At 39.3% G+C, this 13,538-nt stretch overlaps 1 protein-coding gene across 4 annotated transcripts in view; it reads right to left on the minus strand.

Annotated features, from left to right (window-relative positions):
- The window catches only part of MYPN (myopalladin), a 114,723-nt gene that overhangs the window by 45,447 nt on the left and 55,738 nt on the right, over positions 1-13,538 (minus strand). For all 4 annotated transcript variants that reach the window (XM_070364520.1, XM_070364519.1, XM_070364518.1 and 1 more), the window contains 4 exons: positions 13,373-13,487; positions 12,104-12,175; positions 3,751-3,892; positions 1,884-1,907 (listed from right to left, as the gene is read on the minus strand). In XM_070364520.1, the coding sequence (XP_070220621.1) occupies positions 1,884-1,907; positions 3,751-3,892; positions 12,104-12,175; positions 13,373-13,487 (353 nt within the window). The remainder of the gene's footprint in view (positions 1-1,883; positions 1,908-3,750; positions 3,893-12,103; positions 12,176-13,372; positions 13,488-13,538) is intronic.

Below are 13,538 nucleotides of genomic sequence, written 5' to 3' on the forward strand. Positions count from 1 at the left end.
ACCGGACAGGAGGCCATGGCAGACAGTGTTGGGTACCTGCTCAGTTAACTCTTCATCTTCCTTACTCCTTATTAATAGAATCCTGGCTTTGTCCACCCTCCTTGAAGTGATCATAGGCTTCAAGGCAGACTGGCCTCTCTCAGCCTTGGTTGGTGAATCATGATTGGTCATGCTAACCAGTCATGCTAACTCTGTTCTTGCTTAGGTGGTGGCATGTGACACACAATTTTGATCAATAAGATATTAGGGGAAGTCTCCTGAGGAGTTTCTGGGAAAGTTTTCTTTGCTCTTTAAAAGGAATAATAGAGAGCATTATTCCCTATTTTTGCCTCTGGACGTTGTCATCTGCATGTAATACCCAGAACTGTGGCTGCTGTCTTAGGTATATGAGTAGAACCAGCTTAAGAGGATACTCTGAAGGTGACAGAATGAGGGAGGAAAAAAAGCTTGGTCCTTGATGATCTGAGATGCAAAATTAAGCAGTCTCAAGACTGCCATTTCTTAGGGCATTTTACAATGTGACAAGATAGATTTTTCTTGTTGCTTAAGCCACGTTTGGTTAGGTTTTCTTTGCTTGCTGCCCAAAGAATCTTAAATGATGGAGAGGCGAAGTTTGGTTTTTGGTACCTCTCTGTCCTTTTTCTGAGGCTTATGCTTCCTTCTCTCTGTTCCCCTTCCCAAACATTTGCTCTCTCAGCTTTCAGGAACCTGCATTCAGAAAATGATCTGATAAATTTATTCAGCTACACTATACCTGCCTGATAAAATATTCTGTCTCCAAAGGGTATTTGCATTATACAAGGTGGAAGGAAGAACTCTCTGGACATGAAATTTTAGGTTGTGGAGCTTGAGCTTAGTTTTGGGCATGGACCTCTTTAGGGTAACTCTGAAATTATTTTGTGTATGAGACTACCTAGTGAAAAAGCTTGTTCTGGTTGAAAGTATCAAAAGACTGAAATATATTCAAGGGGAAAAATGTTTCTCCACTGCAAGCAATGCTAGAGTAAGACCACTGTGGTCTTTACTGTATCCCCAAGGGCCTACTTACTGCATAATCCAAGGTTATGCAACATGGATTATTGTTGTTCAGTTGCTAAGTCATGTCTGATTCTTTGCGACCACGTGGACTGCAGCACACCAGGCTCCCCTGTCCTTCACTGTCTCCTGGAGTTTGCTCAGATTTATGTCCATTGAGTTGGTGATGCTATCTAACCACCTCATGCTCTGCCACCCTCTTCTGTTCAGTGTCTGTATTGGGAATGCTTTTCCATTCAGTTTTTGGGAGAAAGAATTATAATGAAATTCCAAACCATGATTCTTACCCATGGACACAAATACAATCTTATATTTCAGGGTGATCACAGAGAGGACATTCAGATGTTTACGCTGTGGTTTGTGAATGACTTGTATTTTCTAGAGGTAAGAGCTTCTATGTCATCTTAATATCCTCCCAACCTCATCTAATAACACCACTAACATTGTATTGATTCTGAATTGATTCTGTGAATTTCAAAATATGATGCATAACTTTTGAGAAACATAGGCTGTAGAATTGGAATTGCTCTAGCATCATGGAAATTGCTCAGCCCAGTTGAAGGAAATCATAAGTAGGAAAATATTCCTAAGAATATTCCTAAGAGGGAAAATATTCCTAAGAAACATTCCTCAACAACCCAGAACTAACTGTATTCACAATAGGTATTGAATATATATTTCAAATTTGTACATGCTCCTCATTTCCTTCTCCTACAGTAATAGCTAGAGTTGGCTTCGATCTTCTTTCTAAAACTTTTTTTTTCTTGACACCAGTATAACTGCAATATGTTTTATTACATATTTCAAATCACTGATCACATAAAAATGAAAGTTAAAATGATCTTTACCTGGCTCTGCCATAGATCGAGGTTCTAAAAGGAAAAAAAATTAAAAGATTCTGAGCATTCATTTTACTGAGAGGTGATATTTTCATCAGAAGCTTCCCAATGAATTTCACAATTTTTTTCTGCATACTCATGAGCAATTTGACAAAGCTAATCTGTAAATGTTAAGCACCGATGACCTTGATGGGGATAGGATATTTATCATAGAAGAGCAGCAAGAGAGAACTACTGCTTAAATGATGTGGCTGCATCTTGGGACATACCTGGGTTCCACCTGAGACATGCAAACCTTAGGTTGGGAAAAGTTACTGAATTAGCTGGTACTCAGGATGATTTATTTTTATTGTTTTCATTCAGCCTGACCTGAAAAATTTTGTGAAGACTGAGAGATCCTTCTTGGCTTTGGGCTATCACATCTTGATATAATGTAGAATATACCTCCTGCCCTAAGGTTTCTAATGTTAAGAGCCTCAGGATAGATGACAGATTCCTCAAGAGCAGTTTTTATTTTAAAATTCTTTGGCATTTCTGAAAGTGCCTGATTGGTACTTAAAACAGGTGCTCAACTAATGTTTATGGAATTGCAGTCATGCAGAACAGTCTTTACCACTGATAAAACTAGTGAGGGTTTTTCTTTCTTTTCTCAGCTTAAATGATGTTCAGAATATTATTGTTCCTGCTGCTGCTGTTAAACCTGATAGTAATTTGATTCATATATCTAATCTATTTTGTGACAGGAAAAAATGAACAAATTTCAGCATATTTATGACTGAAATGTGTCAAGCTGAAAGCACTGTATGACAAGAAAAGAAGAATTAACCACTTGGATACACACACACACATACATATATGTTTATTACAATAAAAAATAAAACCCAAATAAATAACGAACAAATGATATGAATAGGTAATTTTAAAAATAAATTTAAAGACCTAATAAATATGAAAAAGAAGTTCCTTCCCACATCTAATTAGTGAAGTGCAGATCAAAACAAGTGTTCTCATTTTGGACCTAGAAAATTAGTGAAGATTAAAAAATATTTAATATCCATTGTTAGTGAAGGTATTAAGACAAAGGAATTTCCCATGTATTTCTGGTTGTAGTAGAATATAACTGGAACAGCATGTGTCCCAGTTTGGCTGGGACAGATATCTATCTGGTTTATTCTGGGATCTCTGTATAATGATTAAGAGTACCCTCTTTTACTCTCCAAAATTAGATGATCAATTATATGATCATTGTAAATTCAGTTCAACCTTTTTGGAGGGTACTTTGGTAATTTATATTAAAGGCTTAAAAATTGTGAATTTACAGTAAAAATTCTAGTTCTCAAATTTATTCATAGATATTCTCTGTTAACATGCTTTGAGATATAGTTTATGATAGTAAAAATTTTTGGACATTCTACATTTTCAACAATAGGTGATTAAGTAAATATGAAATTGAATTGATTTATTTTTAAAGGTAAAAAAGATCTGTATTAATATGGAAAAATATGAAATGTTGAGTGAAAAATCAATTTACAAAAAATGATTTATTTTTACTTAAAAAACATGCATGTTCAAGAGGGAGGGGACATATATCTGGACTTATGTCTGGTTCATTTTGATGTCTGACAGAAAAGAACAAAATTCTGTAAGCAATTTTTCTTCAATTAAAAAATAAGTAAATTTAAAAAAATGCATGGAAAAAGTTTTGGAGAATGTACACCAAAATATTAACACGGCTTAGTTTGATGGATTATGATTATAAGTGATTTTTGTTTTATTCTTTTTTTAATTACATTTTAATTAGCTGTTGTTATAAAAATAATGTACACAATAAATTTATAAAAATTATTTTAAAAATTATTTTAAAGCATTGACTTACTTTTCTGTAAAATTCTAAAATCTGGAGAATCTTCTATCAAGGTCCCTTCTCTATACCACTCAACTTTAGGAGATGGGGCTCCTTTTACTCTGCATTCAAAGACAACTAGCTGACCCTCAGAGGCTGATAAATTTTGTAACATCTGTAATGAGAAGAATATTGTTAGAACCAAAAAGTATCTATTTTTGGAATCTACTTCCAGTGCTGAGTTTTCCAAAAAGGCACTATTGCTTCCATGTTTGGGTTTTCTTCAAATCTTGTACATTTTCAGCAGCTTCAATTCGGTGGATCTACATCAAATCTATTTTTAAAGATATACGCATCTGTGCCCATAGGATACTTTTTCCTCACTATCTTCTTCCTTCTCTGTTGTAGTGCCAGACAAATACTAGGCAAAATGTTTTGAGGGTTTGCAAAAATACTAATTTTCAGTAAAGTCATTCTGCTTCCTTTGAGAAAATGCCCAAGTAGAGTTTGGTTTTCAGAAATAATAACAATTAAAAAAATCTGCAGTGAGTATATACTAGGTGTATTCAGCATGAAAGTAATGTATTTGGGGGGGCTTCCCTGGTGGCTCGGTGATAGAAGAATCTGCCTGGCAGTGCAGAAGGCCTGGGTTCAATCCCTGGTCTGGGACGATCCCACATGCTGCAAAGCAACTAAGCCCGAGCACCGCAGCTATTGAGCCTGTTCTCCACAGCCCGGGAGCCACAACTGCAGAACCTGCTCTCTACAGCCCGGGAGCCACACTGCAGAACCTGCTCTCCACAGCCCGGGAGCCACAACTGCAGAACCTGCTCTCTACAGCCCGGGAGCCACACTGCAGAACCTGCTCTCTACAGCCCGGGAGCCACAACTGCAGAACCTGCTCTCTACAGCCCGGGAGCCACAACTGCAGAACCTGCTCTCTACAGCCCGGGAGCCACAACTGCAGAACCTGCTCTCTACAGCCCGGGAGCCACAACTGCAGGACCTGCTCTCTACAGCCCGGGAGCCACAACTACTGAAGCCCCAGTGTTCTGGAGTCCGTGCTCCGAAACAAGAGAAGCCACTACAAAAAGAAGCCCCTGCACCGCAACCAGAGAGTAGCTGTCACTTGCCATAATTGGAGAAAAGCCTGAACAGCAATAAAGACCCAGGGCAGCCAAAAAATAAATAAATAAAACCTTTTTAAAAAAGAAAGTAATGTATTTTTCCACATAAGAATGTTCCATGAGGTGGGAAATCTTTGTGGCTCAATGCTGACTATTTTCTTGGCTTGCTTGTCAACTTTCTGTAGACCTGGAAATTGATGTTTGTTTTGCTATTTTGTTTTCTGTATGTGTTCTTTACAGTATAGCCTCAGAGTCTGTTGAGGGATATATAGAATGGCAATCTCTATATAATCATAATTGCATGTGAAGTTTTGGGTCATGGTAAAATATGTCATAATTTTGTGAAGGCATCGTTAAATGCTCTTCCAAACTTCCACAAAAAAATAAGTTTACAAAAATCACTTTCAACTGTAAAATATCAGTCTATTCTGTAACAGACTCTATGGGAGAATAGAACTCACATTTTCCTTTCATAACTTGTCTTTCACTCATCGTGCTTTGTGAGCTTAAAGTCACACATTCATTTGTGTTATTGGTACTTCATTTGATTGTGAAAAGCTCTGTTGGCATGTGTGTGGGCATATTTTTACCATAGACTAAAAGATTACAAATATGGGAAAGGTTATGATTATCTTCCTCTACAAGCTCTATTAGCAATAAATAATTCAGGCTTTCCTATTATTACAATTTTGGGGTCTGCATTTAGGTATTGGCTCTTGCTTCAGAAGGGGGTGGGAGACTTGGATTTGATCCTTGGGTCAGGAAGATCCCCTGGAGTAGGAAATGGCAACCTACCCCAGTATTCTTGCCTGGAGAATTCCATGGACAGAGAAGCCTGGCGGGCTGCGGTACCTGGGATTGCAAAGGGCTGGACACTTTCACTTTACACTGAGCAACTTTCACTTACATTTCACTTTGGAGAAGGATGGGCCAGTAGTCTTTTTCGCTTTTGTCATTCACTCTGATAAATATTTTATGATTGTTTACAGCTCTTGTCTTAACAATATATGGTATTTTGTGCATGGACCCATCATATTCACAACATCTGTCTAAGGAATAACAGGGTGAGGAGAACTACATGGCTTTAGCTACCATAGGAGATTTTTACCTGAGAAGGGTGTGTAAGTTGATATTGTGACTGCCAGGGGGCGCCACAGACAAAAGTTAGTGGGTTTGGTGGTGGGTTTTTTTTTTTTTTTTTTTTTTTGCATTCCCAAATTTGTTTGCTGAAGGAGTTCAGGATGGAATTTGCAGAGTGGTTTCTGAAGTAATGAGGAACCATTTGATTAAAAACCTGGTTTTTCCTTGTCTACTCGCAAACAGTGGCTTCTAGTGACAAGAATGTTCTCAATAAGTAGGGAACATCAATGAGTTTTGGGTGCTCCCGGTAAGCTGGTGAATATGCCCTTCACTTTGATATCTGAGCCAATTTTGTGCGAAAATGATAGTTTGGGAGTCTATCGAAAACTTTAATGGCAATCAGACATCTCCCTGGGATTCATACATAATGAAGTCTCTTTCTTCTTGAGGCAAAATAAATTAAAAAAAAAAAAAGCAAACAAAAAAAAAAAAAAAAAAAAAAAAGTGGCAGCTGCAGAAGGGATTGAATAAAAAAAGCGTGGCACATTTAAAGAATGAATGTAAGCAGAATGAGGTCGATCTGTTCATTCTGACCTGACTTGCAGTTCGGATATACGAACCAAGTCTCAATCTGGCAGCGCTGTGTGTACGTGCTAAGTTGGTTCAGTCGTGTCAGACTCTGTGATGCTGTGGACTGTAGCCCACCAGGCTCTTCTGTCCATGGGCTTCTCCAGGCAAGAGTACTGGAGTGGGTTGCCATTTCCTGCTCCAGAGAATCTTCCTGACCCAGGGATTGAACCTTTCTTTCTTATGTCTCCTAAACTGGCAGGAGGGTTCTTTACCACTAGGGCCACCTGGGAAGCCCCAGTCCTGTTTGCAGAAGGACCTCCTTGAGAGAATATGTTACTCATAGTTGAGACCACTGTTAGCTTGTTGTAAGTACTCACTTGACATTGAAAGCCGAGACCTGTGTTCTATTGGAGACAATAGCCAAGACACTTGAATTACTACAGTTACAGAACATGCCTGTTAAGTGTCTGTGATATGAGATGGAGGCTTGTTCCGGTGTAACACATCATCAATACTCAGTAAAGGAGTGGCCATGGGTCATCTTACAAGCCACTTAGAAAAGGTTGTTGAAGGTCATGATTTGAAGGACAATGATAGTTGTTACTGCTAAAAGCTGTGCTTTTCTACAAAAGTCTCATGACAAGAAATCGGTTCACATCACTGTCCAAATCAGTTACACCGTTTGCACGTTTTGTAAATGGGGCCATGTTCAACACAGCAGTAGGTCTTAGGCTGTTACTAACGGCACATTGTATAAGACTTGATCATACTTACCTTGACTTCACTGAAGATGAATAAGACGTGAAACATTTCCCAACAAGCAAAGATTAAGTTAGTCTTAACTAGGAATTACCGATTTGAATTAAAGTCCCTATAATGAAAAGTCTACAACCTGCTGAGGTAAACAGTATCCAAAGTGCACATCTGTCTGTGTGTCATCACCGTACTGATCATCCAGGAAGACGTTCTTTGTGTGGTAAGTTGACAACACAACCCTAAGAAGCATGTCTTCCACAGCCATTTGCTATTGGATTTTTTTTTTCTCTGTTCCTGCTAAAGACACTCTGAAGCCACAAAGTGAGGAAAGCAGCAACTCCTTCTTAGCTGAAATGGAAGTGATTCACCACAGAATAAATATTATTGGGTGCCTGCTTTGTACCAAGTGCTGTGTGCAGGTGCTGTAAATGTGACTTGAAAGGACACAGTTCCTGCTCAGTAGATCCCACAGATATAGTGCAAGGACATCCTTGAGAAAAGGCGTCTCCCTTACTGGTTGAAAAGATGTCAGCTACAAGGTTCATATCGTCACTTTATTCTCTTTGTTAATTCTAGTGGCTGCTTTTGCACTTTGGGAGATGCTGGAAATGAATGCTGTCATGCCTTAGGCTGGAGTTGGATCAGAGCAGTTTTTACTGATAAAGAACCCTTTTTGCTCCAAGATAGTCACAAGTGTCCAGGGCAACAGTTGAGCCAGAGAAGTCTCTGGAATTGTCAGGTTGGGGAGAGGGGCCCATGTAGTCTTTAGCAGTCTAGAGCCAACCACCAGCCCAGTTATTTCAGGGCTTCCTGCCTCTGCTATTATATAATGAAGTGCCGTTCTTCAAATTTTCACTTCCCCTGCCCCCTTGCACTCTTCAAATTACTGCTGAAGCAGCTGGAGCCAGTGCTGCTGCAGCCTTGAAAGCCCGCCTGAGCAGCTGCTGTTGGAGTGGGCGCAGTGATAGGAGTAAGATTCTAATTTGATCATCTATCTCCCTTCATGTTCAAGGAGTGTGAGCACTGTTTTCCCCCCATAAACAGAGTGAAAGCGTTTTTGATACAATATAGAGGATGGAGGATAGTCTATTTCGTAAAGTATTTAAAAATATAGGTATCCTTCATAAGAGCTTATTTACAAAACAGAGACAGACTCACAGACTTGGAGAAAGAACGTTATGGTTACCAGGGGGAAAGAATGAGGGAAAGGGATAGTTAAGGAGTTTGGGATTGACATGTACATGCTGCTGTATTTAAAATGGGTAACCAACAAGGACCTATTGTACAGCACAGGGACCTTTACTCAGTGTTATGTGACAGCCTGGATGGAGGGGAGTTTGGGGAAGAATGGATACATGTATATATGTGGCTGAGTCCCTTTGCTGTCCACCTGAAACTATCACAACATTGCTAATCAGCTATGAAAAGTGAAAGTGAAAGTCGCTCAGTTGTGTCCGACTCTTTGTGACCCCATAGACTATACAGTCCATGGACTCCAGGCCAGAATACTGGAGTGGGTAGCCTTTGCCTTCTCCAAGGGGTCTTCCCAATCCAGGGATCGAACCCAGGTCTTCCGCATTGCGGGCGGCTTCTTTACCAACTGAGCCACAAGGGAAGCCCATACTATATTCAGCTATACTCCAATATAAAATAAAAAGGTTAAAAAAAAAGTTATCCTCTATAAGTAGAGCAATGAACTAGCATATGGGACCCCACACTTCTTTCAAATTCTACCACTGTTTTGCTGGGCAATCCTCCTTTTCATTTTAACCTTCTCTAAAGAGAAGATAATACCAGTACTTCCCCATCACCAAAGGAGGTAGAAGGGGTTAAATAAAACTTTGCCCTCAAATTGCTTGCCATTCCCTTCTTCAGGGGATCTTCCCAACCCAGAGATTGAACCCAAGTCTTCTGAATTGCAGGCAGATGCTCTACTGTTTGAGCCACCAGGGAAGACCCTTTTAAAAATGGCTTCTTGCCATTATTGGCAGAGAAATGCTTTGTTGGGCAGTATAGAAGTGAATCATAGGGACTGGAATGCCAGAAGTTCCTAAAGAAGTAAATAGAACAAGGAAAAACCCAAGCAAACATATGCCAGTGATCGGTTATCACGGCTCACGCCACATGGTTACCATCATCAGTGGCTCTGATTCAGAAATTTTCTAATGACACTGGCAGTGACGATGACCTCAGTTCTGCCCTCACTCATGGAAACTAACGCAAGCACACTGTTGCTGATAAGTCCCTCTGGAATCTGAGCCACAGGCTATGCTAGAGCCCTACATCTGAACAACCCTGATCCCATTTATGGAGACAAAAGCACACTTTCCGAGGACTGATAAAGCCTCACCAAAGTTTGAATCTCTGTATTAGAGATTGCTTTCCCACCATGGAGCTAACATTTTTGGAGATTTATCTGATAAACAGCATACACTGATGACTAATTCACTTTCTCATTTTTATTTATCAAAGCATATATATCATCTGCAAATCAGAGCATATAATTAGAGGGAGGTAATCAGTTACCACACAAAAACAGCTAACTTGTGACTAACCAGTCCATGAAAATTAAATGTAAAGAATAGTTTTTAAAGTCTTACTAGGCTTTTGGGAATAATAAAGATAGTTTTGGACCTATTATAATCATGGTGGACTCCTATCTAGATATTAGAGAGAAGCTTCAAGGTGCTTGGGGAGAGACAGAAAAGTAAACCTTTTTATTATTGTGCTAAATGTTATATCAGAGATATGTACCAGATGATATAGATGCAGAGAAGACAGCACCCCCAAAGGATCTGAAAGTGTGGAGGGAGGTAAGGACACATCTCTGCTGTTTGGTTGGGCAGATGGTGGTGAGGAGAAGAGTGGGAGGAGACTTCAGTTTGGGACAGAATAAATTATTCTGTGATTTCGTTACCTTTGAAGAATCAGCCCTACCTGACAAAGGTAGTGTTATGACAAATCGGCACGACAAAGTGTTCAGATTTCTCAGCATTTAAAGGTCTGTTTTAAGGCTAGGTGACTTAGCAGTGAACTAAGACGAATAGCCTGGTAGGCTACAGTCCATGGGGTCGCAGAGAGTCGGACACGACTGAGCGACTTCAGTTTCACTTTCACTTTCAAGACAAATAGAGGTAGCTGTGTTAGCTGTATTACACACACACACACACACACACACACACACACAGGTCCACTTAAAAATCTTCAGTAAAGTCTGCTGCTGCTGCGGCTAAGTCGCTTCAGTCGTGTCCGACTCTGTGCGACCCCATAGACGGCAGCCCACCAGGCTTCCCTGTCCCTGGGATTCTCCAGGCAAGAACACTGGAGTGGGTTGCCATTTCCTTCTCTAATGCATGAAAGTGAAAAGTGAAAGTGAAGTCGCTCAGTTGTGTCCGACTCTTAGTGACCCCATGGACTGAAGCCCATCAGGCTCCTCCATCTATGGGATCCTCCAGGCAAAAGTACTGGAGTGGGGTGCCATTGCCTTCTCTGTCATTAAAGTCTGGTAGTCACCAAATCAGAACACATTGCTTTCCTACTGCTAGTCTTTGAAAATAGCAAAACTTAAATTCTGAAAGCAGGTTACAGGAAACATCTGAAAAATCAAGATGCATCTTGTTTCACATAAGAATGTTTGCCTACCTGATACGGTCATGGATAAACATGTCTCACTCAGACTCTGCTTAATTTTGGAAAACCATCTTGGATGAGCTAATACGGTAGAACTTCTCTTAAAACTGATGTTTCTGTGGAAGTTGTGAATTTAGCTCCTCTTTAGGATCAGTACTTATTGGAAAAGACACCTTTTTTTTTTTTTTTTACATTTTTCTCTAATTCATGATTTTTCAACCCCAGGATTAACTGGCATTTTGGACTGAATAATTCTTTGTTGCAGAAGGCTGTCATCTTGTGTATTACAGAAAGTTTAGCAGTATCTCTGGATGCCAACTCCTGTTGTGAAAATCAAAAAGTGTCTCCAGACATTGTTAAATGTCCTTTGAGGAGCAAAATTAACTCTGATCGAGAACCATTGCTCTAAAACATACTTCTGAGAGGATAAGATCTCTTTGGGTTTAAGTTTGGTATTCATATAAAGAACAAATTATAAATCCATAATTTATAAACTCCATTCATGTAGTCTTCATGATACCAAAACAAATTCAGTGTGACTCAGTTTTTCACCTTTGAATTTACTGTCCTGGGCAACATATAAACAAAGTATGTTATATAATAGAAAGAACAACAGACAGAAATGAGAGAACTTGTTTCTAGTCCTGATTCTACCAAGGTCTGTGACATTGGATACATTGTTTAATCTCTCTGCCTACCCTTTTTTTTTTTTTTTTTTTCATTTGTAAAGAAAGTTCCTGAGTAAAATTTCCAGTTCTAAAGACAAAGATTATGAGACTCAGAATTTGATGCCGCTACAATAGTTGACACTATGGATTAGAAAAAGAATGCTCTTTGTCCTTGAGTGACAAAGTCTATATTAAGCCTTCTGAGAGCATGTAACTGCATCTCCTTGAGCACCAAAGACATCCAGAGAAAACTGTGGAGTGCTTAGAAACCTTAACACCTGACCCGTCGGTGTGGCTACCGTGTTTAAAGCAATAGGCCATAGAGATCAGTGCGGTGAATGGGGATGGGGATGACCTCTACTTTATTACACAAACTGTTATTAGACATCTCCGACTTCAGGAGGCATGGTAACAACTACCACAAAAACCCAAACCCTATAGTGTATTTATAAGAGAACAAAATTCTGAGATAAAATCAGTGAATCTTGGATCCTGCAGCTTTGGGTATTGTGTTGTGTTTAAAGCCATGGCAGAAAGAAGTAACATTTTGATTACCTTTGTAAACACAGGAGCTGCAATGATAGGTTTTCCATCCAATCCTTGCAGATAATTTGTAGGGCTCTGACACTGTTAGAAGGGAACCAACAATAGATTCATCGTCACTAGAATTATCAGGTAGGTAGGTAGATAGATGATAGATACGTATAACAAGCTAAAGAATTTGGTGTATGAAATTAATCTAAAACCAAAGACTGACATTTTCTATGTCATGATTCACAGACACCAAGTTTTATGCTGAACTGGTTGTATTACTATTTCTTCCTACATCACAGTGGCTGTAAATACATGCCACCCGTCACCAGCCCCTTACATAAGAGCTAAGTAATGAAACTTAACCCCTTGTAGAGGTTCCATAGACTCTTGAGGCTTCACAGATCACAGTTTGAAAACTACTGGATTAGAACTAAAATATGACCCCTCTGCGTTACTAACTGGGTCAGAGAAGTATGCTGAAGAAAATTAAAAAAAAATTTTTTAAGGTTTTAGATCTTTATATACATCACTATTTATATTTAAATATACAACAACACATTACAAGTATTTTATATTAATATGATTTCATATTTTAATGTATATGCATTGCTGTTCAGTCACTAAGTTGTGTCTGACTCTTTGTGACTCCATGGACTGCAGCACACCAGGCTTCCCTGTCCTTCACTATCTCCTGGAGTTTGCAAAGATATGCATATAGATATGCAAAGAAAATGCCTGAAACTGATAGAAAGTATTAACAGGAGGTACCTCTGAAGAGTGGGAGCAGAGAAGTAGAATGTTGATTAAGTTTTTACTTAGTATGCTTTTTGTATTTTTTAAACGTTTTTACAATAAGCATGTACTATCATCATCATCATAATCAACCTGAAGGATGAAAGACTTTAAGTTTTCTGAAAGTTATTTTAATGGTTACTCTATCTTAGAAAAACTGAGGTTCAAGAGAGTCCTGGGCCAGTGGGAGAGCTGGCAGCTCATTGTATATGTAATCCATGCCCTTCAAAAGCTGGAATATCAGAGACTAATTTGTAGAGTTTCTTTTCCTATGAAACTTGCCTATGAAGTTACAGAACATGTTCCCAAAGCCAGGGGAACTACTGATATCATATACCGGCAGTACAAAGTGATTATCATGACTATAGAAGTGTGTCGCCCAAGGTCATTATGAAGTTGCACCAGAGGAGAACACGATCGTGCCATACAAGAGGATCATGGTCACAGTGCCTGCTTGACACAGTTCATGGCACTTGTGTTTCACTTAGACTCTTGTACCTGCTGGATGGTTGACACCCTGGGCTGGACCACCACATGCTGGGTTTGGGGTACTGCTGAAGGAATGGCTGCAGAAGTAGTGGGAGGCGATGACACCTCATTTGGCTTCTGGATTCTGAGAAACGATTAAAATACAGATTATAAAACAGACCTATCATTCTTGTGA

The sequence above is a fragment of the Bos mutus genome, chromosome 28 (genome assembly GCF_027580195.1).
Source record: "Bos mutus isolate GX-2022 chromosome 28, NWIPB_WYAK_1.1, whole genome shotgun sequence".
In the NCBI taxonomy this organism is placed as follows: Eukaryota; Metazoa; Chordata; class Mammalia; order Artiodactyla; family Bovidae; genus Bos; species Bos mutus.